This window comes from Pollachius pollachius, assembly GCF_949987615.1.
Source record: "Pollachius pollachius genome assembly, chromosome: 17".
In the NCBI taxonomy this organism is placed as follows: domain Eukaryota; kingdom Metazoa; phylum Chordata; class Actinopteri; order Gadiformes; family Gadidae; genus Pollachius; species Pollachius pollachius.
The window spans coordinates 8,022,239-8,046,993 of record NC_136950.1 but is presented as its reverse complement, the minus strand read 5'-3'; the positions used below and the strand labels follow the sequence as shown (position 1 = coordinate 8,046,993).

Below are 24,755 nucleotides of genomic sequence, written 5' to 3'. Positions count from 1 at the left end.
TGCAGCTCATGATAGGCCCCCTGATCGTCGTAGGCCCTGGGGCTTCAGCCCAGTTAAGCCTGTGCATTAAGGCGGCCTTGTTTGTACCAGGATATTCCTAAGTTAAAAATATATACATCAGCGTCTGGTTCGTGTCTTTGAAGCACTTGATTCCACTAGTGTAGTTTTAGGCAATTGCGGCTGTTATACCAGGAAATAGTTTCAAAAATGACTGCTTGCCTTTTTCTAATACCACAGCATCTTAGTAACTCACTTATCCCTTGAACTCCAAAAATCAAGATCATCAAATTATGTCAACATTTTGAAGTTCCCTAATTCTACTCTATTGCTCACGCAACAAGACGCTGAACTCCGAACAGAATAAGATCTCACATGTGATACAACTTCACTGGCTGAAGCCTGAACATTGTACACATGAAACCTATATACACTTAGGGTCACTCCAGTAATGTAGGAGGTAAATGTTTGCCATTCAATTGTTCAGAAAGCATTGCTAAGCTTAGCGTCGATCGGGCCCATGTAGGAGGCAGTGCAAGGTTCTCCCCAGATAATCATGGTTTGGAGCTGTCTGATGTGGATTTGAAAAAAGTAGTTCCAAGCCAGAGGAACTATGTCCAGTTGATCGGGATGTTTCTTCATCTGCAACGTGTTGAGTCTTGGTAGGAGTTGATTGTGGGACCGTAACAAATTTACTTGATTATTGAGAATTATCCACCATCATCACCTTCCTAAAAAGTATGGAATTAGGTGTAGCAATATTTGTTATTACACACCACCTGGGTGGCTGCAACACTCTACCTTGGTGATTTTTGCTGTGCTACTCCAAACACAAGGACATTGTTTGATTTTTAATTCCGGTTTATTGTAGAAATTTATCAATAATGATACGTGGCGCTTATGCTCCATGTTGCAATTCAGGAGATCTATTCCTTAGTGTGTGTGGTGATGGCTGGTTTCACCCTGGGCCCATTGATGACTCAATGTGCAACAGGTGTGCAGCTTCACCCAGCTCTAGAGTCCAATCAGACTCAGCCAGGTGAGGCTGCATAAACAAACTATCATTCAAAACACACACATACCTGCATTCATCTCCCCATCCACCTCCCCTCCAAAACACTGAACTCTGACCAGTGGGGTATTCCACGAGCGGAGGTTTAACAAACACAGAGTTAACGCTGAACTCTAGGTTGATTGACCCTGTGCCAACTAAACCAGAGCTGTCTCTAAACCAGAGCTGACCGCGTAAATGCGTTAGTTACATGTCAAAAGCATGATCCTTAATATTTAATATCCCAGCTAAGCATTCTTAACCTTCCTACCACATATCCCTTTCTTCTAAGAAAATGTGTACTCCGATGGCTACCAAGCGGTCAGCTGATCAAGTCGAAATAAAGTATAAAAACACACAAACTGGAAAGCTTTTCCCACCATCGTATTGGTATATTTTGTCGGTCCAGCACTTAAATTGTCACACCATATTTGTCACTCCTGCATTTAAATTAGCCCTTTTTTTTAAGCGTGAAAAGGCAGACAGTCGGCAGACTGGATCTGGCCATCAAATTGTCTTGACCCCGGTGGAGGGGCTGGCAATAGACATAATTCAGGGCGCCCTGGCATGGAGGGGGTACCTGGAGGAACCTCCTCAGAGAGTCAGGGGCCATGTGAGCGTACCCCACTGGTTGAATGAAGGTTTTTCTGTTTTTCTTGTATTTTCGATTTTGTTTGTCTTCGAAGTAACACATGCAAACCGTGTGCGTGCCACAGCGCAAATGTTCCAAATGTTTTTTTTTGGTAACTGGGTAGAAAACCTAAAAGTGAAAATTCATCAACTTCACAGATCAAGATGGATTAGTGCTTGCAATGGAGCCGCCGGCTACGATCGAACATTCTCCAGTGGATGTAAATCCATTAGTACTATTTTATACTTTGTGTTGTAAGCGCCTCTCGGCATAGTACTCAGCCAATATTGCTTTTTGTATGATAGGAGGCAGATGAAAATCTTGGTCCGGACGTGGATGGGTCGTCTGAAAGGACTGAGATGTGCTCAGCTCCAACATTATAGATAAAACTACCATTTGCAAAGAACTGAGGGCTACGCAAATAGTCTGGAGTGAACTGAGGCCAGGTCCTCGATTGGTAGTGTTGGCTATGTAAGGCTGGAGAAGGCTATTTAAATATATTAAAGATTTGCGCGAGAATCTATATCTCTCCAGCAAAAAGTCATCCAGATATGCCAAGATGTCGAGCCGTGGTCTTATTAATCGCTCCCAGTGGATTGCACAAATATTTTGCGTTCCGATATCAACAGCCCTCTCGTCTAAAGGGCATGCCATTGTGAATACATGAAATCTGCGGTGAACGCGGGTTTAAATACCCAAAACCGGGTTATGTTCCAAACTTAACCTGCGCAAAACCTGCTCCGACCAGGTTTGATTCAGAGCATATGTTTCTATAGTAACTAACATACTGTGTTCATTTTGGAACGGAAAACCTAGGGTTAGCACAAACCCTGGGTTAACTTATCCGGTTATGTGATAAAACCGGCTTTGTGGAATACCCCTCAGGGTTACCATACCTAAAATTAAAACAACCCCCAACCTCCACTGTCCTCACACCTCCCCAGGATGACCTGCCAACCCACCCTCCCCCTCCCCCTCCGCCCTGGAGACCAGAGGCCTGTCGGTGGACATGGAGGTGGCAGGCCTGTCCGGACGGGCTGGGTGGTGGTGGAAGCTCCTCAGAGGTCCAGAAACATCCCGTGGTAGAGATACCCTCTCTCAGGGCATTTCCGCATCTCCCTCGTGGAGCATGGGGCCTTGGGCTGGCGTGCTGGCTGGCAGAGGTGTGGCTTGGCCCAGGCTGCTGTTGGCTGATGGCCGGTTTGGCTAGCCGCAGACAGTTGCCTGTTTGCTTGCTGTGCGGCCTCCCCCCGTCCTCCACTGGGCTCCAGTGCCCTGTTGGGGAAAATGGCTGGTGCTGGGAGGCGACTTTCCTCATCATTGTTGCTGGTGACCCAATGCGTCCTTTGACAGCCCTTATGGGTCATAAGCAGTCTGGAGAGGGCCCACATTCGGCGCCAGGGTAACAATGTCTGTTACCAAGCGCCACCTAGGTGACCTTGGCTGGGCTCCTCTAAACACAAGGACGCTGGGTTGAGGTGTTGAAAATATATGTTTATTGTAGTTTGTCAATGCTTCATGGCGCTGGTGCTCCATGTTGCCATGTGTGGTGAAGGCTGGTTTAACCTGTGCACACTGATAACTCAATGCAACAGTTGTGCAGCCTCATCTGCTTAAACCAGTCATCATTCACACACATTACCACAGTAGGTCTTTCCCACAGCCCAGTATGAATAGCACTCTGTTATATTATTATTATACAGCTCCAAATATTATGCATTTTCATATAGGTCCAAATAAGGAAGGAAAAAGGGAAGGGTACAACTACTACTTCCAAGTCAGATGTGGAAGAAACACACACACACGCACACACATACACACACACACACACACACACACACACACACACACACACACACACACACACACACACACACACACACACACACACACACACGTAGTATCTGCCACCCTCAAAAAACTTCAAGAAGGCAGGCCAGGCACAAATCCAGGCCCACATAACACAGACATAAAAAAAAGAGTAATTTATTTATTTATTTTGTGCAGAAAGTGGACGCCCACATGAAGACGCAGCATTGGGGGAGCAGCACATACTACAGATGTGGCTGGAACAGCCACTCTGCAAACAAGTGGAGGTTCACGGGAGAAAAGTGTCACAACTGTGGTAAGACAGGGCACATAAAGAGGGCCTTCAAACCGACATTGAAAGAGAAATCGAGCACTCAGGGACCTGCAATATTAAAGGGGGGTGAGAGAGATATTCAAAAGGTTCACATTTCATACAGGATGAGGAAGAGAGTAGTGAGGAGGGTAGTGAGGATGTGTTCACTATTCAAAGTATGAACACAACTATTCCTAAAGTACCTCCACTCAGGCAGTATTTGAAAGTAAATTGATTTAAAAAGATATATGAGAGATACCGACTGTAGTGTAATAGCAATGTCACAGTCAGAGTATTCTTAGCTATGGAAGAAGGCAAATGGGCCAGAGCTAGGTACCTGTCATATCAGTCTGAATACATATGCATATACAAAGATACATATAGCCAGTGATGCTACAACCCGCTTTTTCATATCAAAGTCATTGCATTTTGCAATGAAAACGAATAGTCCCAGTGTTAAAACCGGACAATACAGTTAGATTGTGTGGCGACTATATAATTACTATAAACAGAGTTGCATCACTAGAACAGTAACCCATTCCTAAAGTGGAGGACATGCTCACATACGTAACGGGGAGAGAGATATTTTGTAAACTTGACATGAGTCATGCTCACCAACAGATGAGGCTAGATGAAGACTCAAAAGGCCTTCGACTCAGTGTCCAGGGCGGCTGTGTTGTGGGGAGCCTGTGTCGTCGTTCTAGAGAGCCGACACGCAGCCCCAATGGAGCAACAGAGTCATCCCGGCATGTCCAAAATCATGCAGCACAGAAAAGCACCTGCTAGTGCCCCACTCCATCCCTGGGAGTGGCCCAGTAAGTCAAGGTGAAAGCTACACATCGACTATGCAGGTTCTTTAATGGGAAAGCTGTTTTTAGTAATAGTAGATGCCTCCTCAAAATGGACCGACATATACCAAGTGAGCTCAGCCACGTCAGCTGCTACAGTGCATCGTCTCAGGAAAAGTTTCAGTAATCACGTTATTCAAGAGAATACCCAAAACAAATCTTAAAAGAGAAAGAAAAAGATTGTTGTTAACATCAGTCCCCAATACCTAAAATTAAAGGAAAATAAAGTCCAGGCTCAAAAAATCCAAAGTTACCCTTTAACTCTCTCTCGGACTGACCTCGTAAAGCATAGCTAAGGCGAGCATCAGCATGCTCCGCCCTTTCACACCCTTCTATATCCAAGCTTAAAACAGTTTGTGGAAGCTCGTGAATGAGGAGATTCCTATAGGTGCATTATCCAATGCATCCATGTTCTGGAACTGTTGGTTCCACATTTTCGGAAACCAACTTCTCCTTTTATAACCGTTTTGTAACCGACTATAATCACGTACTGCAATATAACAGAGACTAATAAATTAATTAGGTTTACAACTATGAATGCAATAAAAGGATTTGGTGTTAAGAAACTCGCCTCATAGGCCTATATTTGGTCAGTTCTATTCAGATCAATGATTTACTTTGACTTTTTTTCTATTTGGGAAAAACTCTCACCGAACATTCGTATTCAATATGAAAGGAACATTACTACTAACCCTTTGACCAATAGTTTAACAACTGACTACGTCACGCTGTTTTGTTTTTTGTTAAGTAGGACCTAGGCCTACTGTAGAATATTGTCGACATGAATAGGTAAGAAACACAACAATGTGATCCATTGATTAACTTGTTGCTTAGATGTCTTTTGATGACGTGTATGACAATTTCAGCCTCATTCTTTCGGCTACAGCCCCGGCTGTGTTCCACGGTCTTGGGCACAAATAAAGAACCAATAGGCTTATAAAACCATAATTCAAACCAGTACTTGTTGCAGAAAAGGTCAACAATTACCAGGCTTTAGTGCTTCAAGAAGTCTTTGTTGGAGGTTTGTATCGGTGTAGGCCTACAAGACGAGGCCTGCAAAATAATTCCATGTATTTGAGTTAGTTGAAGCCAAGATGATAATTATTTTTATATAACTTTTTCACAGACCAAGGCCCAGGGGATTTCTGGAAATGGTGATTCCTTTTTCCAAGAGATAAGATTGGTCAGTATATATTCAGTACTCGTGGACCTGCTCCAGAGCATGCTGTGGGAAGCATTATTTTGGCTCTGGTTTGGCTATACATGCCTCCAGTATTGAACCTATATCTTCAATTTATTTATCTTAACAATCCATAAACACACTAAGACCCAAGTCCTCGAGCTGCAGGCTGACTATCGGTAATCTGAAGACTGGAGGCGCGCGGCCGTGCGCACGCTTCTTTTCGGCTCTATTCCAGGGAACGCGCCCGTATAAATAGACTCGGAGGAGCAACAAGCGAGCGAGGAGCTGAAAGTAACAGGCAGAGAAGTTCGGGACAGAGCGCGTCCACCTTAAGGACTGTCGCGTTCCAGATAGCTGACGGGTTGAGTTCAGACGCAGGCTTGATGGAATCAGACCCGATCCGCGGTGGGCACCGGCGGCGGAAGTGTCGCGTGCTTGTGGTGGGCGGCTGCGCCATGGCCGTCCTGCTGGTGGTGGTCGTGGTCCCCGCGGTGGTGCTGAGCGCCAGAACCGACACCTTCAAGACCACGTTCATTCAGGAGTGCGAGAGAATGACTCCAGAGAACACAAGGTAGAGCCAACATTTTCCTTATTTCTTTTCTTAATTACATCTCCCTTATGTGGGCTTGTCTGTGTGTAGAATTGATGCATTGTTGTTTGCAAGTGCATGCACATATTTTAATCGGTCGTCATCCATTTTATCTTCATCAAAATCTATTCATAGGCTATTGATCGATTTTTGACTTTTTTGTATTGTGTTGTTTGCGTTCTCCATTCTATTCCAATTCCATGTGTATTTATCAGACGCTTTGGTCAAAACGAACTTACAGTCAGTTCAACAATGAAGATGCACCCCGTAAAGTGCAAGAATAATTTAAGTAACAACCCGAAACAAGCAAAACAACCAGCTTTTAAGTGCTGCGGTAACACGATAGATATTGTTTTTCACTTCATGGTCATCCAACAAGACGCAGTGTGGCAGATGAGTGTCTAGCCCGCGGCGGAGGACGGATCGGATCTCTTGATCATGTCAGTCCTTTCATTGTGGCGCCAGGACAAAACAATCGAATTTTGTTGAGCGCTGCTGGTTCTCACGTTTGCCTGATGATGGAGTACAGCACGGCGTTTGGCAGTCATGCAGCAGAGGTCGGGCTAGGGGCGGTGTGTAGGACGTCCTCGGTGCAGGATGGGGCCCTGAACCATGTAAACATGATAGGAAATAACCTACCAGGGAGCAGGGACTTGGGTGTACCAGTGCAGGGGGCGGGAGGGATGTGTAGTGTAGTGTGGGAGACCTTGGGCAGGTTGAAGTTGTTTGTAGTGTTGTTCTCAGAAAGCGAAGTGATCCTTATCGTCCCTGCACGGCTTCCCCTGCAGCCCTCACGTCCATCCTTGTGTGTTGGCACCAGTCCCGGGCTGAGATCACACAAGTCCATTAGCGCCTGGAGTCGGTCCAAGTTCGGACCGTCAGCAAAATTCTCCTAAGTGAATATCTTCTGAGTCAAATCTGTGCCCATGGAATAAGACTTAATATTCGGAGAAGACAATTAGGCTCGGACATATCATCCGTGTCCCAGTTTGGTCGGGTTTCCATGCTGCACTTTAGAAAACGTTCACGCATTTCTCTTACAACCTGATCTAATCGTGAAATGCAGCATATTTATCTAGCCTACATGCGTGCAAAGCCTTATTAACACCCTGAAACAGTTTGTGTCTCATAAATTGACGCTCTCTAAATTATCTTTATAAACCATTGTCTATTTATTGCATTAATAGTTGATAATATATTATGAATTGCAATAGAATGTGTACATACATCTAGAAGCAATGCTTTATAAAGTATGAATGAACTATGAAGTTCATTCAGTTCACTTCCCGTTTAACTCGCACACACCACACACCTCAACCCTTCGTCGCTGTCCGACACGTCCGGGTCGGTCACCACAAGGAGAACAGCCTAACTGGCTCCTAGTGTCGCTTTATCACTATTTTGCCGCACTGGATTATTTACCATAATAAGATCGCTGAAGAAATCCAAATAAAGACAGCAATTTTTTTACAAGATCTGTAAATGGCCCAAGAACGTGTCAAAACAGGTTCTATGTATTTATACTCTTTGTTGACATTGGGATAATGTCATGCATGGTTCCTCTGCATGACAAAGCTTGAGGTCACGTGATCCCACACCCAGGGGTTCTGACTAGGTATGCCTGCTTATACAGTATTGACTTGTCCTTTGCAGATCCAATATTCTATGGGCACTGGTTCCTGTCTGCCTTCTATTTTGTGGTCCTACTTTTTAGGATTTATCCTTGACTTATTTTTAAGTGACCTAAGCTCTTTCTCTATTCCAATAAAACATTTCGACAAATAATAGGCCGAGAATCTCCTGCCTGGTTTGTATCTGGTTGATTATTTTACTATTTTTTGATATTGCAAAAAATTCTAATATCAAATTATACAATTAACGGGTGTGATCTTTCATCGATCCCTACAACTTTAAGTCAATATACAATATAGATTGTTCTGCAGGCCATGTTCGGGGTCTGTCTTACTCTAACCAGTCTCTGTTTGTGTTTGAAGCACTGACTGTGTGGGGGTCTGGAGTGCCTTTGAGCAAGCGTACGTGGGCCGGGACCCCTGTCAGGTCCCGCCGGAGGCCTACGATCCCCTGCTGTCCGTCGCGCCTCCGCAGCCCGCGTGCAACCGGGTGAATATCCTGAGCACACTACTACTGTATCTAACTCATGGTTAGACTAGACACAGGGCTGGTCGTTCATAAACAGGGGTCCTCTATTCATCGTTCCAATTCCTGGACATAAGTAAGCTATTCATGTTAAGTGAGTCAGTGAGTAGCTGTATTTTAATCACTTTAGTGTCTTTTTTTAGTTGATATTATAACTTCAATGCAAACTAGTGTGTACCATAGACAGTCTTTTGTAAAAGGTGACATTTTGTGTTCTGCATGAGTGACATGGTGGCACTCTGTACAAAGGAGTGATAACACTGATAACAAACGTAAGCTTTTAAATTGTCACATTTTAAAGCATAGTTGTACTCATTTTAGGGTTTAAATATTGTATGAATGAAATACTACTGCTCAGCCTAACTATAATGACCAGCTCCCAGTTTAACAAACTTTAGCTTGGATTACAAAACAACACATTTGGATAGAGTTTACACATTTACAAACACATTCCTGCTTTGACCTTGTGTATCCTGTCCTCTGTAGAGAGGGGACTGAGACTGTGACTACGAAGTCTTTAACTCAACCTCCGCTTACAAATTATCTTTATTTGGTCAGCCTGTGCTTCCCCTCTAGCCAAGCGATAAAGCTTACAAATGATAAATATTTATTTGCGGTTAGTGGAGGGGGCTGACAGAACCGAGAGAGCAATGCAGCTGTCAACTCCCCATTTTTGTTGCAACTGTAGGGCTGGGCGATTTATCGATATTTGAAATATATCGATATTTTTTCAAACAAGATATGGAGCAAGACGCTATTGTCAACATCGATATAGTTTAATTTGCGTTGAAAGTACAGCATATTTTATCCAAATAACAGCAGTTTCGAACCGCGGCTGCCGCCTGCTATTTCGTAACTCTGCTTATTTCTCTCCCGCTCTGCCTCCGGCTCACACACGCATGGCCTCCACTCTATTAACGTCACTTTTTTAAATCCCCTACGGCGCGAAACATGGAGTCCGCCGGCAAACGCAGCGCAGAGGAGCTTGCATGTAAGCAGACAAATGGCTCCATAGTTTGGAAATGTTTTGGGTACAAGGTGTCTGACAGAATCAGGTTTTTTGTTGAGTGCTTCAAATCTGTCGCGACTAAAGGGTCGAGTACGACCAACCACTGCCATCACTTGCAGCAGCACAACGTGCTCAAAAATGTGTGCAGCGACCCAAAATCTGTCTCGACATTAATTATTTTTTATTCAGATAAAGGCGATTCAATTCTATGCTTCAGATTGATGAGGAAGTGGAAGAACCAGAGACGTCGGAGAACCCGACCGTCGGAGAACCGACGGTCTCCGACGGTAATTATATTATTAATACAATAATAATAATAATACGATTCATAATATTCTGGAGGCGCACACAGCTTTTGGCCGTCATATTATATATTATATTGTAATGTTCGGCAGTGTCTAGTCCACGGTTTATTCAACCATCAAACTGTATTCAATTCTGAACGGTAGGAATAGTAACGGTAAATCCAAACGGTAGGTAGGCTAGAGTAATAACGGTAGCTCCACGGTAACTCCCCCCCCCCCCCCATCATCAAGGCAGGTTAACGAGCACAGCGACGCAGGCAGGCTGGAAATGAGAGCACAGCGACGCCACCGATGGCGAGATGGAGCGCGGCAACGGCAACTATGCTATTGCGCCAACAAATATCGATATTTATCTTATATCGATATTCTGCTTGAAGATATCGAGTTATGACTTTTGGTCCATATCGCCCAGCCCTACGCAACTGTAGAAAAGAGAAGGCTCTCTGCCTACGTGCCTTTGTGTTTGTGTGTGTGTGTGTGTGTGTGTGTGTGTGTGTGTGTGTGTGTGTGTGTGTGTGTGTGTGTGTGTGTGTGTGTGTGTATGCATGTATGTATGTATATATGAATATATATTAGGGTTGTTAAACGATTAAAGCATTTAATCGTGATTAATTGCATAGAATTGGTTAGATAATAAATTACATTTTTTAAAATTAATTTATTTTAAATAAATCTGCTCAAATTGAAGTTAAATGAGATTATCAAATGGAATGACACATAATCATTCATACAAAATGTACTTAATAAGCAAAAACTAGACCAAGTGATCTTGAGGGAGTTTTATTGACTCACTCAATGTGGGTTGAATATGAAATTTATGGACCACCACAGATTTTGGAATTGTAAACATGTATGTATGTATGTATGTATGTATGTATGTATGTATGTATGTATGTATGTATGTATGTATGTATGTATATATTTATATATATATACATGTATATATATATTTATTTTTTATTTATTTATTTTTTATTTTATACACATGCCTGTGTGTTTTACGAGGATGTGGTGTGTGTGTCCCAGATGTTGTTTTGGAGCGGGACCAAGGAGGTGGCCCATCAGGTGTCAGAGGGCTGCTTCCAGACGATGGAAGACACCATGCTGGGATCTTTACTGGATGGAAAGACCTGGTGTGGGAAGGAGGGGAGCAGCAGTAAGACACCACTACTATATAAAATACTACAGTGTACATTGTGTATATATATATACAGAGCCCGCCTATGTTTAGTCCCGCCACCTAATATCCTGTTTAATGATATTGAAACATCTGACTCTCATGCTCTGGTCTGTCTCTCTGCCTCTCTTGTGTCAGAAACGTTCACCTCTGGGTGCCCTGGCTGGTCTGAATGTGAGAACAACCCGGTCAGATCCTTCTGGAGCAGAGCGTCTGCTGAGGTACGTCATCACGAGACAGTGGACTCACAATGTTTAGGCCTACATTGGAATGGATAAGATAAGCATAGCTACACCTTGTGTAGCCCCATTCGATAGCAGCTTTCAATGTTCTTCACAAGACAATATCAAGATTAAAGCGATTAAAGCAAGATTATTTATTGTTGCATATCACAATTATAAGGCAGTACAAATTATTTAGTTCTGGCTCATCGGACTGGCAGCAGCAAACATAAATATATATAAAACACAATATAATTTAGATAATATAAATCTAAAAAATAGAATAATAAGTTGTAGTCACAAAAGGTATTCATAGCCCACGCTGCGCCGACCCCATTGACTGCCCCTTACAGGCGATCCAGGGGGGCATGTCTGCAGTCTTGGACGCAACTATGCCTCCGGCAGGGGCGGGCTTTGCTCTTCAGAACTGGGTCTTTTATTGCTCCCTAAAACACAGATACAGATGCGCGCGCACACACACACACTCACACACACACACACACAAACACACACACACACACGCACACACACACACACAGACACACACACACAAACACAGACACACACACACACACACACACACACACAAACACAGACATACACACTCTCATACACACACACACACAGACACACACATCATGGAATAAGATATACACAGAACTGTATACACATGTTAAAGTGGGTGTCCTTTATGAGCATGGCATGTTCCCGGTTCCTGCCACCTTCTTAAGCAGACTTGTGATTGATAGAATAATGTTTGATAAAAAGCATATTAGTGTTATTCCAAAAAGTTCATGGATCATGTTTTACAAATTGTGTCATGTAAAGCTTTGGTTGTGAAGAAGAATTTCTTTGAAGTTTTTCTAGAATCTTCATGGTACAGAGAAATCTATCATGACAGACATTATGGGTCCAAGAAGCATAACTATTCAGCGTGTAAAACAAGACACGTGCACCAAGTTTCAGAAATGTACATCCATCGGGGTGGTGGGGCTGATTGTTGAACTTTGACAGCTGAGTATAGCGCCCCTTATAGGAGAATTGGCACCTAATCTCGTCTACTTATTTTAAAACTTTTGTGCAATCAGGGGCTAAGCTATAAGCATTACTAATACAAAATAATACTAATTCCGGAACCCTAGAATAAGAAGAGGCATCCCCGATACTCAGTGAATACCTTAACAGAGCGATTGTGCAAAGGAATCGGAACAGGCAGCAGGACACATGCCGGTAGAGTCCACTCTTTACGAGCCTGGTTGCTTGGTGGAAAGATATGTCTAGTAGCCTGCTGGTCCAGGCCTTGAGGCTGCGGTATCCCTTGCGAGATTGAACCAGCTGAAACTGTTAGATGTTGGGGTGTTTGGGCGCAGCCACTTATGCACTGGACTGATTGCACAATCCTCTGCAGTGCTCTGTGGTTGAGGGCAGCGCAGTTCCCCCCCGCTTTACATTGAAGCTCTGCTTTAACCGTGTCAGACTCAGACCAAGAGTGGATCCAAAAGCCACTGACTTACTCTACACATCACTTATGTGATATTGCAGTTTTGAAGCGTTACTCATTGCGTTACTCATTGCGCGGCTCGCAAGCCACATGCGGCTCGCCAAGCCTCTATTTGCGGCTCGCATGGCGGTAAAAATATACAGTGATATGATCATGCAGTGAATACAGATATTTAAAAAAACAATACAAACAATTATTTAAAAAATAAATCAACAGCGGCATTAAAAGGTGGAAATATAGCCTTGTCTAGAAAATATTTTTAAACTTGCTCGGCTCTACGCTGACAGCGGGGTTGCCAGATTGGCGGTTTTCCTGCATAACAAGAGAGAATGTGCTCTTTGGATGGACTTATTCTTATTAACTTATTCTTCAATAGCTTCCATGTTATGTGACCCAGTGTCTCCACATTATTCCAGAAAATAGCACACAGTCACACAAGTCCTAATTTTCCTCTCAAAGTGCACCAGATTGATGCATTCCAGGTTAAAAGGTACCAAATCTTCTTCCGGGGGAGCATGCCCCCGGACCCCGCTAAGGACCGGGTTCCCTCCACAGTTTAACAAAATTCTGTGGGAAACACTGCTTCAGGGAGGACATATTATTAAGCAGGCATACTTATTTATGACTGGATTTATAGCTTTTGATACTTTGTGGTAAAAATGGCTCTCCTGTTGACGTCGTCCTGTCAGTGCGGCTCTCCTGAAAAAAATAGTGAATACCACTGCAGTAAAGCATTGGTTTTAACCGGTTTGACCATTTCAGAAGTTGCTACAGCCCATTCAAATGTGACACAGTGGGGCAGCCCCTTTATTACATTGTTTAGGGAGAATCCTATAAAATATACATTATTATAGGGCATATATATTTAACATGTTTTTATAGCCACTAGTGTCATCCCTTGCTTGATCCGAAAACGTACCGTACCTAACCGAAAAGCCATGGTTCTCGATGAACCAAATCGAGAATTTTGTGAACCGTTCCACCCCTAATATAAATATATATATATATGTACATTTATTATAAATGCACTGCAGTATAATTGCAATTCTAATACATCAGTACTTATGTAGGAAGACTGTGAAGAAAATTCAGTTTGAGTATTGTCGGGGACTTACTGTATGGAAGAACAATAAGGAGAGGAAGAGAGGAGAAGGAGAGGCTATCTCCGCCTGACTCCCTGTCAATAGCTCTTTGTTTGTTGTTCTGAGTGGAGGTGCATAGTCCAGCGCATGGCTTAGCGCTCTCCTTAGCGCGTGGCGTCCCACTCTCTAGAGCTGCTAGCTGCTATTGTTGTGAAGTGGAGAGGCAGAGGAGAGCAAGAATGCGCTTCCCTAGCACATCTATAGCCCTGGAAATGTTTGTGCTAACAGAGGTTTCGAGGGATGTGGTCTGTGGTTCCACTGTTCTGTCTTATTACTATGTAATGTTGCGCTGTGGTGTTTGACTTCCAGACAAACCCTCCTATCTCCATTGTCTACCTGTAGATATCTTTGACTGAGATGCCCCTAATCAGGTATCAGCTGAGACAGATCAGCTGGGAGTCAAACACCCTAACCTAACCGACCCTGCCCATCTAGAGCTTTGATTCCTGCCTCTGAGCCTTCGTGTCTTACTCTTACTCTTGTCATCAATCTAGGGAATTTCCGCTGGGTAAGCAACATGCCAGAAAGAACTCCGTCATCCTCTGTTCGAGGTGCAGGAGGCGGACTCACTTAGTAGTAGTGACCCATGAATGGCACTTATTAATACGTTCTTCTAGACCGTTCTAGAATTTGTACTTTACAAAAGAACAAAATCAACAAAATGTGACAAATATCTAATCTGATAATCAGTTGAAATTGTGATGCATTGTTTAGTTAAAACACAATCATTTTCTGTTGGATTTGAATTTATTTGAATTTATTTTGATATCTTTGTTTGAATTCAAATCCTATCAACTGCCAGATTTAGTTGGGGATGACTTAGGGTGGTCCAATTTAATCCAGCCATGCCCGCCTGCCTCCTTAACCTGTTATAGGAGGTGTCCCCCTACCATCTATAACCTGTTGTAGGAGGTGTCCCCTGCCACTTATAACCTGTTATAGGAGGTGTTATAGGAGGTGTCCCCCTGCCACCTTAACCTGTTGTAGGAGGTGTCCCCTGCCACTTATAACCTGTTATAGGAGGTGTTATAGGAGGTGCCCCCTGCCACTTATAACCTGTTATAGGAGGTGTTATAGGAGGTGTCCCCCTGCCACTTATAACCTGTTATAGGAGGTGTTATAGGAGGTGTTATAGGAGGTGCCCCCTGCCACCTTAACCTGTTATAGGAGGTGTTATAGGAGGTGTCCCCCTACCACCTATAACCTGTTATAGGAGGTGCCTCCTGCCTCCTATAACTTGTTATAGGAGGTGCCCCCCTGCCACCTATAACCTGTTATAGGAGGTGTCCCCCTACCACCTATAACCTGTTATAGGAGGTGTTATAGGAGGTGCCCCCTGCCACCTTAACCTGTTGTGGTGTCCCCTAAGCTTAGCCTGACTGATCGACACAATGAGCACACCCAAAGAATTCTACCACTAAAGCAGATTATTTTATCCAAAGATACTTTTAAGATGCATGACATTAAGAAGCAGGTAGGGTAAATGGGTATCTTGCCAACAGACAGGCTGCAGACATTGCTCATCAAACCCAGTACCCAATGACTGATAACCACTGACCTGGCCGCCCCTGGTCATGATAACAATGCATGTGACATGTTGCATGGTTCAGTTTGCAGCGGTTGCCTGCGGAGATGCTGCCGTCCTGCTCAACGGCTCCAGAGATACCCCCTTCAGCCCTACCAGGTGAGTTACCACATTAACGTATTGATGTGTAGCACTTCAACTAGCTCGTAGAGTAAAATAACCTGGGCATATCTATAGACAATCAAGAAACGCTGTTTGGGATGATTAACAGCATAGCTTGAAACTATGATTCATCAATGACCTTGTTCAGAGCCTAGCTCGATGGAAACCAGGCGGGGCTTTTATTATTTCTAAACAGGGTGTTTTTAATAAAGGTTCTTGGCATTATTTTATGTGTCATCTCGGAGACATGTTGAATACTTCAATATAATATGCATATAGGGCGGGACAAAAAGTAGGAGCGACGCAATTTGCTCATTCATGATTTGATTGGCATCTGAGCACTAGTAGAGTCTACTCTTAAACAAAATGTATCAAACTAATAAAACGCAGCAGTTTCTGACACAATGTTTAATTAAGTTTAACATTATGTTTTAAGCCCGGTATCTATTATTTTCAATGAGAAAACGTCACTTTTTGTGTTTGCACTTTTGAAGTATTTTTGGCAGCATCGAAGTCAAGAAGTTCACATCCGACCGAATGAAGAGTCTCACTGCCGTCCTGGTAACCAAGGACAACGTTTTGTAAGGATTTTTACTAATATCTCTAATAATCCTTCCTAAATATACAACTACTTGACTAAAAATACTATTTTACTCTTTCTTTCAAAGGGCAAACTGTGAGGATGAATCTTTAAAGAACTTACAGAAGGAACTAAAACCTGGCATCAAGTACATTTGCAAGGAAGTGCCAGAGTAAGTGTGTGTGTGTGTGTGTGTGTGTGTGTCATCATATTTTCCCGCCATGCACAGTAGTGGCCTTGGGCCGCTTCTGCTTGAACCTGCGGTCCAGCAGTCGCAGGAACTGTGTTCTCCTCATCATTATTCTCCTGGCCTGCTGAACGTCGATGTCCAACAGCCTCTCTATCTCAGTCCAAATCTTTCTTGGCGGCCTAAGGTCGAATATATCCTGTTCCTGTAGTTCGCTATTGTCCAGTCCGATACATGACCTACATACTTCAGATGTTGTAGGTAGCAAAAGTCCTGTATCAGGACGGCGTAAGTTATTTCTTTACCTCAACCTTCTTTCTTCTGTCACTCCGACTAGGAGCATTCTTCCATTCATAACCACCCGTACCAACTTTCTCAGAAACCCGGGCCATATGACCTCCACCTTGTTGAGTACATACTCTGTTAGTTCCTAGGCTTGAACACTTTGAAGGAGAAGAGATCGGACACACGTAGTTAGAAACTTCACTCTAGTCCATTAGCACATGTTTCAGTTCGTTCCATTTCTGGATTGCGACACCAATTCTTGTGTGGAGGGAAGATCAGATGTTCTCAGAGTTTGTGATGGTATATCCCAGGTACTTAAAGCTCTGGACGTTTTTGATATTTTTTCCACCAAGAATTATCAAACTTTCTTGGTCCATAAATCCTTCATAAATACCATTGTTTCAGTCTTATCATATGATATTTACATTCCGTACCATTTAAAGGTGTTGTCGTAAATGGAGTGAATGCTCTGCTGTGTTGGCAAATATAACCTGATCGTCGGCATAGAGAAGTTCTGTGATTTCACTTTGACCAGATGATGGTGCTTTACTACGATGCTCTCTCTGGGATATATATATGTGTGTGTGTGTGTGTGTGTGTGTGTGTGTGTGTGTGTGTGTGTGTGTGTGTGTGTGTGTGTGTGTGTGTGTGTGTGTGTGTGTGTGTGTGTGTGTGTGTGTGTGTGTGTGTGTGTGTGTGTGTGTGTGTGTGTGTGTGTGTGCGTGCGTGCGTGCGTGTGTGTGTTCTGGGTTCTGTGTTCAAATCCCAATCTCCCCAAATCTGCTCTTTAATGGCATGTATATCTCCATTCACTGTAGGTCACTTTGGATAAATTGTCTCTGCTAAATGGCTGATTAGTAAACAGATGATTTTCCGTGTCTTGCAGGTCTGAGCTCCTCACCTGCAAGAAGGACCATGACCAATCCTGTGTCCCCTGCTGGTGAAGCCCTCATCTGCTAGTCCTATAAGGCTGCGTTCCAATAGTCCTTCTAGAGCGATTCCTGCCTAAATCTCCAGATGTTGTCCTCGACCACCATGTACCCTCTGTTCCAATAGCTAAGCTATTGGAACAGCTTTTATTAAGCTAGCAAAAGCAGCCCGAAATAACGTTGTTGGCTACAAACGGTTGAAACGGCCAAGACTCGTACCATATGAACTGAAATAACAGCAAAACTAAAAAATATCTAGCCACAAGTATTTGTTTCAAAATGGAGCGAAACAAACTGAATGCAAGCTTATGTTTTGATATAGTTTTTTTGGTTCACACAAATTCCGATTTTTTGGTTTCTTCTAAATCATGTCGGATTTGATATGGTAACCTTTTTATAGAGCTTTAAAATCTAGGCTATCTAATGGGTATCGAGTAATTGCTTGTGAATAAATATATGTATTCTGTAATGACAGCATAAATAATGCTAACAACTTGAATAACTTGAGCCAGTAAAAAAAGCCAGTAAAAGGGACGCCTTTATGTTTTTCTATTTTACACTACTACTATTTTGCTTCTATTTTTTATAATAATTATGAATTGTTATTACTCTTATATCCTATAGCCTAGTTTCAAATATTTTAAGTTAGGTATGCCAAATTTTCGTGTACTTAATTGTGTGAGTCAGCAAATGGACATGTTCGTGATTTATGACAGATATGCAAAGGTATCAAAACGGACACGCTCATAAAGTGTGACCCATACCCTAGACGGGTGGGGAAGAGAGTCATGCTACGGGAATTACTGCACTATTTTTCTCATCATTATTGCTTTATTTCTTGTTTTTGTGTGACATGATAGAAAACATGGTGCCTGTTCGATGGAGGCCATGGTTCTCCATTCACACTCATTTGTTATCTCCCAAAAATGAGCGAGAACGTATAGTGCCTTATAACGTTAAATATGTTTTTGTCTTTCATATTTCTCTTATAGGTCTCTATATAGAGACTTGTTTCGATGAAAAACATCGAAAGACTTGTTTCAATAACAAAAATATAAAAGATTGAATTAAAACAAAAAAGAAAAACACTCGTCAATATTTTACATTTACTGAAAACTGTTAGATGAATACTTTGCGATCATATTATTGCCTGCTATGTTCATTATTTCAGCGTCCATATGACCATAAGGGAATACACACACACACACACCCACACACGTACACACACACACACACACACACACACACACACTTATGGGAAATCGCTACTTCGAGATGCTTTCCAGTAGTATTACATTTGAAACAAAAGTCCACAGTTCAGCGGATTTCCGCATCCGTGGTCTGCTGAGTCAAAGTTTCAGCCTTGAGAGAACAGAAAGCGCAACGACGTCCCTTTATAGTTATGAAAAATCTTTCAGCGTTGACATTTCCAATCAGCCAGGGTTCAAGTCAAGGTTTCTCCCTGTAGAGAAACGTGCCTGTAGTGTAGCCCTTCGAAAACCCCACGGTGTGACTACCCCATGCACATGACACAATCCGCCGTTACACGTTTCTGTAGTTTTTTTTTTATGAATGATATCCTGTAGCTGCCAGTAAATTACCGGATGTATCGTTTACATCGTTGGGATAATGAAATGGGTTTACCAGCCGGGCTTTGGAAATGGGAGCGGGTCTAGTCTACTTGAGGGAATCCCAATCCAAGGTTCAAATAGGTACAGGGCGCGTGCCCGGCGACACCTGAGCTGGGGCTACAAGGGGGGCGTTGCCGCTGGCCCCGACGTCACAAGGGATCCTATTTATAGGCCAACCCTACAATGAAGTCACCGCACCTTGGATTCACTCACGCACTGGAGGTTTCATTCAAGTTTTAGAGGGGGCGGGAGAAAGAAACGGACACGTGCAGTAAGTACATGGCAATTAACGACGGTTTAGTAACTTACTTGACTTTACAATTGTGGAATATTTAGGTCATTGTTTGTCTTTATGAAGTTTGGCGCAGAAGAACTGGTTATTTGGTTTGGGTACTAGGCCATATAATACGCGTGTGAGTCGTTGGTTCTTACACACGCACGTCGATTCCTCAGATTTGACAGCGAACCGATGGACAACCAACTGATCCCCGACACCACGAACACCGAGCAAGTGAACCATTTATATCCATCACTGCCGATCTCAGCAAGGTGGGTCAATTATTGTATCGATTGCATATTTCTAGTAGCCTATTATAGTAACAGTAGAACACAATGTTAACGCATGGCTTGGCTTATGGAGGATGATGACTGATTAAACGATGCTCTCTATTCTTTTCTATTAGGTTTCATTTTCAATTGTATTGTGTAGTCTGTTAAATTATGTTGTCTTCTATTTAACTTCAGTCTCCATTCTATTCTATTCTATAATATAGGCTTATTATATTCCGTTGTATTGTAGTCCGTTCTGTTTTATTAAAATGTCATTCTTTATTATATCATATTCTAATCCATTATACTATTTTATGTTCAATTCTGGTGTGTCCTATTCTGTTCTGTGCTACATATCTATTCTACTAAATTCCATTATATTACATCATTGATTCAGATCACATATAATCTCATTGATCTGTTATTATCTGATGGTATTGAAAAGGTTATTTGACTACTACTTCTACTACTACCTATACTACTAGTTCTACAACAACGTCTACTACTACTACTACTACTGTCTCCTACTATTCCACCTGGCTGAATGGTCAACAGAGCTACTGTATAGGCTTTAGGCAGAAATGAATGCTGCATATACATGTACATATGATATATTTGGAATAGCTTAATGTATACATATAAATAAATAAATAAATACATATATATATATATCTGTGTTAATATCTATTGGCCGTTCACAGGCTGAACGGAGAGAAGCTGCATGGAGTTCACAGAGGGGGTGTGGAAAACATAACACCAGCACCAGCCAGACAAGTAATTAAGAGATTACAAAACTCAATGCTCAACATGTCGGTTTACCTAAGTTTCACAATCGGTCGTCATCAAAACCACACAAGCACACACTGTAACACACACGCACACACACACACACACACACACACACACACACACACACACACACACACACACACATAGTTGTCCCCTAGCCACAGGAAATGATGATGTTGGGTTACTGGCAACACTTGACATGAAAACTTCCAGAGTGTGCAAAGGGAAGTGAGTGGTAAAGATAGCATCAAACACACTCACTACTGTAACTAACCATCTCTCTCTCTCTCTTTCTCCCTCCGTGGTCTCTCTTTTCCCCCCTCCTCATCTCTCTCTGTGGTCTTGCTCTCCGTGGTCTCGCTCTTTCTCTCCCTGTTTCTCTCTCCTTTGTCTCGCTCTCCTTCTCTCTCTCTCACACACTCATTTGTCTCTCTCCCTCCCTCCCCAATTCTTTCGCTCTTTCACTCAACCACCACTCTTTCTCCTTCTTTCTCTCTCTCCCCCTCCTTCCCTCTATCTCTCTCTTGTCTCTACCTTCTCTCTGTCCCCATCTCTCTCTCTCCTCCGTCTCTCTCCCCCGTCCCTCCCATTCTCTCTTCAGACCAACATGTCCTCCGCTGATATGAGCTCAGTCCAGGCCCAGTTGGACATGTTGTGGAAGCAGAGAGAAGAGGTACATTTAGGGTAAATCACACATACTAATAGGCATCTACCTCTGACTACCTATTGAGATGTAATACAGGATTTTTGTTTTGTTTTTCTTCACAGCTTATCTCCATCAATAACAAATGGGCGGATCAGTACAAAGTCATGACACAGTATTACAAAGCAAAGGTAAAGGAATGCAAGTTTGTGGTTTGAGTTCATTTTATTTTAAGGTTAAGATCAACTTCGGAGCCCTATTGTAAACTCAAGAAATTTTTAATGTGTTTGTATTATTTAATGTCTTTTGTATTCTATGTAAAATCTTCAGGTCAGGGAGCAACAACCTTCAGCCAAAACCAGCCAGCCAACCCATCCACTAAATGAAGAAATGCGCCAAAACAGAGTGGAACAAAATGAACAAGAGAAAGATGTAAAAGAAGAGACAAGTGAAGAGAAAATAAGGGTAAATTAACTCAAACAGGAATTCCCTGAACAACTGATCCCGTAACCACAGCTCCTTTGATAACAGATGTCTGCTCACTGGTGTATGATTACTGATTTGTATTCTCACGGGAAATGTGTTGCAGAGTCACACAGACGCAGAGCAGCTCAGGGTGCAGAACGCACACTTAACCAGAAGGGGGCAGCACCAGCAGGAGGAGATACGACGTCTAAATCAGGTGAGTCATTCAAATAGTTTGTGTGTGTGTGTGTGTGTGTGTGTGTGTGTGTGTGTTGTTACGTCATTGAGGGCTTTCCGCAAGAGTAATTAAATAGTTGTTCAATGATTTGGCAAATACTTTCAACTCGCGTCAGAGAGTTTGAAGTAGATCACAATAACAAATTGCAAACAAATTGCTGTGTTTTTCCATGTGTGTATAGGCCTTACAACAATCTCTTGAGAGCAGTTTCGTCTGGGGGGATTCCAGAGAAGACCCACAAGTCAATGTTTGGAAACATCAGGTAGTTAATTTTGCGTATTCTCGCAACATCGCAGCCTTTTTTAAACAGTTTTTGGTCAGGGCCCAGTAATGCATGGCCCTCCACCTCTGGGACCCATTGAGACCTAGGCTGCATAATTATCAAGAGTATGTGTAAAACTTGAATTGCCAGTTAATAATTATGTCAAAATAAAGTTTAGGTTGGTTTCATCATTTTCATCATTTGATAACCTCACGACTGAGTGGCAGTTGTCAATGCATTTATATTTACATTTAGGGAATTAAGCAACACTTTTATCCAAAGCGACAACAATATATCACCGTTAGTACAGCACATAAAACAAGTGCCTAGCACTTACAATTGCTATTCCCTGTATACAACAAAGATAACTAGGATAAGATGCTACACGATGCTAAGTACCTTTTTAAATTCCAGGATGTACAACATACAATAAGTGTGTACATTAAGGGCCAGGACGTACAAACATAAAATAAGTACGTAAGAGGGGTGGTTTTAGGAGAGTAAGGGAGGAGAGGTATTGGGGGGTAAGGAGGGAGGCTGTGCAGAGTCCAGGTGAACTAGCGAGTCTTGAGTCTCTTGCGGAAGCTGGTCGAAGACTCTGCAGTCCTGATAGCTGAAGGGAGGTGATTGTCTGCTATGCTGTGAATGTCTGCTGAGTTTTGTGTTTTAGAAAAATGTTGTAATGTCCATGCTTCTTCGTTTAGGCTGAGGTCTACAAAGAAGACTTTCTGAAGGAGAGAAAGGACAGGGAAAGGCTCAAGGGCAAGCTCATGGAGATGGAGAAAAAGTACATAAAGACCCACAGCGAGCTCCACACTCTGAAGTCCAAGGTACCACATACATCATAGTTTCAAGATTAAAGCTTGATCAACATGCTGGGTGTCTGAAAGGTCATATACTTTTAATGTATATGACTATTCATTAAAAGTGAACAAATGTATGTTCATTTTAAGGTACACTTAAGGCCCTACTAGTTTTACACACATCCTCTCGATCAGATGGCCAACGTTCTTTCCTCTATCGTCTTCCCAGGTCACATGGGCTCCGGTCCTAGCTCCACCTGTCGCCATGTGTAACTGCCCAAACCAAGCGCCCCCAGCCAACAACTACAACACATATCCTCACACTGAGCCCCAGCAGATCCACAACCACACACCCCGGTCTACCTCCTGACCGGCCCAGACCGCCTCGCTCTGACACCGCTAGGGCCTGATGACCTCACCTTTAACCACTGTGACATCTTAATCAACCAGGGATTACCTCAATCACATCTACCTTTGAAATAATACTGCATGCACTTTAAGGTCTACTTTCATTCAGGTCTTTCTGTACTAACCTCTCACTCGGTGTGTGTGTTTGTGTGTGTGTTTTGTTGAAATATATATTGAACCAAAAGTTACACATTATTAAAGGGGACCTTTATTCAAAACTCTTTCATGGGGGAGTTATGTTGCAGTAAACTCACACATGGGTTTGCTGTGTGTGTGACATTAAACTGAATTTATCAGATCTATCGGGATAATCTAGTTGTTGGTGTCTGTCTCCAAGCACAAGGTTTCTGCTTTCAAACCCAAATGTCCACAGTTTACCTCTAGGCGTTGTTGAGCAAGATACCTTAACCTCTTCCTGCCCATTAATGATATGCATCTCAAGTTACCATATTACTGTAAGCAGTTGTAGATTAAAGCATCTGCTGTAAGACCAAATCATTAAAAAAGTAGACAGCAAAAGACAAATACGAAAAGTATTATATTTTGTGAAATAAGGCCAATCAGAGCACTTTATTGGCTAGCTAGTGAGAGGGCAGTGTTCGGGGGAGGATCCCTTTGAGGAAGTGGGCCTGGTTCTGTTTTAGGCTAGACTAGCCCTGTTTCCAGGAAGACTTCGGTTTGGTCATAAAGAAGCCATTCCACCAACGTCGGGACATTGGGCGAAAATAATATTACTATAAACGGATACATTTGTTTATGAAGTTCCTACTATTTGACTGCTATTTCGTAGTTTAGCAGACAATTTTGTCCATAGTTATTGAAAAAATAAATGATTTTAATTCAGCTGATTCAATAATTCAGCTGTCCTTTCAAACTTTCTGTCTGTATTGTAAAGACCCTAAGGGCATCAATGAAGCAAAGAGTAGATGTTGTTGAGATGTACATATACGCAGCACGTGCAAAATTGGCTTTGCAGGTCATTGCAGTCCTACTGAGCCCCTCCTCCTGTCCTGTCCAACGTCCTTTGGGAGATAAATTTCCAAATAAAATAAACATCAACCAAAGATTTTTGGCACGTCATTAGTAAGCAAACTGTGCATACGGTCAGTGTTATCGTCCTTATTAACAAGTCTTGCTGTGATTGCTGCAATTAAGCTATAAGCATGTAACTGTAATTACACAAATGCAGCTTGTTAGCCTGAACCTATGATAACAGTCATAAGACTTAATAAAACATGTTTGAAACAACCTCAACACTGAACTATATTTCACTCAACTTAAATTATCTGTAGATACATATTAATAGTATCTGTAGATACATATTAATATTCTAAGGTTCATGTATTATTTTATTGGATTTGTAAAA

The 24,755-nt window shown here is 42.5% G+C and overlaps 2 protein-coding genes across 2 annotated transcripts; both read left to right on the top strand.

Annotated features, from left to right (window-relative positions):
* Nucleotides 1–6,215: 6,215 nt before the first annotated feature.
* Nucleotides 6,216–17,616, top strand: LOC307088529 (ADP-ribosyl cyclase/cyclic ADP-ribose hydrolase 1-like; the record flags this gene model as incomplete). Its single annotated transcript, XM_079754460.1, has 8 exons — nucleotides 6,216–6,403; nucleotides 8,416–8,542; nucleotides 10,919–11,048; nucleotides 11,208–11,290; nucleotides 15,544–15,617; nucleotides 16,115–16,201; nucleotides 16,289–16,372; nucleotides 17,559–17,616. 8 exons carry the CDS (start codon nucleotides 6,216–6,218, stop codon nucleotides 17,614–17,616), a joined length of 831 nt encoding a protein of 276 aa, XP_079610586.1.
* Nucleotides 17,617–19,691: 2,075 nt separating this feature from the next.
* Nucleotides 19,692–23,962, top strand: LOC307088528 (TNFAIP3-interacting protein 3-like). The gene is made up of 9 exons (XM_079754459.1): nucleotides 19,692–19,781; nucleotides 20,483–20,555; nucleotides 21,172–21,243; nucleotides 21,339–21,404; nucleotides 21,544–21,678; nucleotides 21,803–21,895; nucleotides 22,098–22,178; nucleotides 22,883–23,008; nucleotides 23,211–23,962. Exons 1-9 carry the CDS (start codon nucleotides 19,702–19,704, stop codon nucleotides 23,349–23,351), a joined length of 867 nt encoding a protein of 288 aa, XP_079610585.1. The 5' UTR covers nucleotides 19,692–19,701; the 3' UTR covers nucleotides 23,352–23,962.
* The last annotated feature ends 793 nt before the right edge of the window (nucleotides 23,963–24,755 follow it).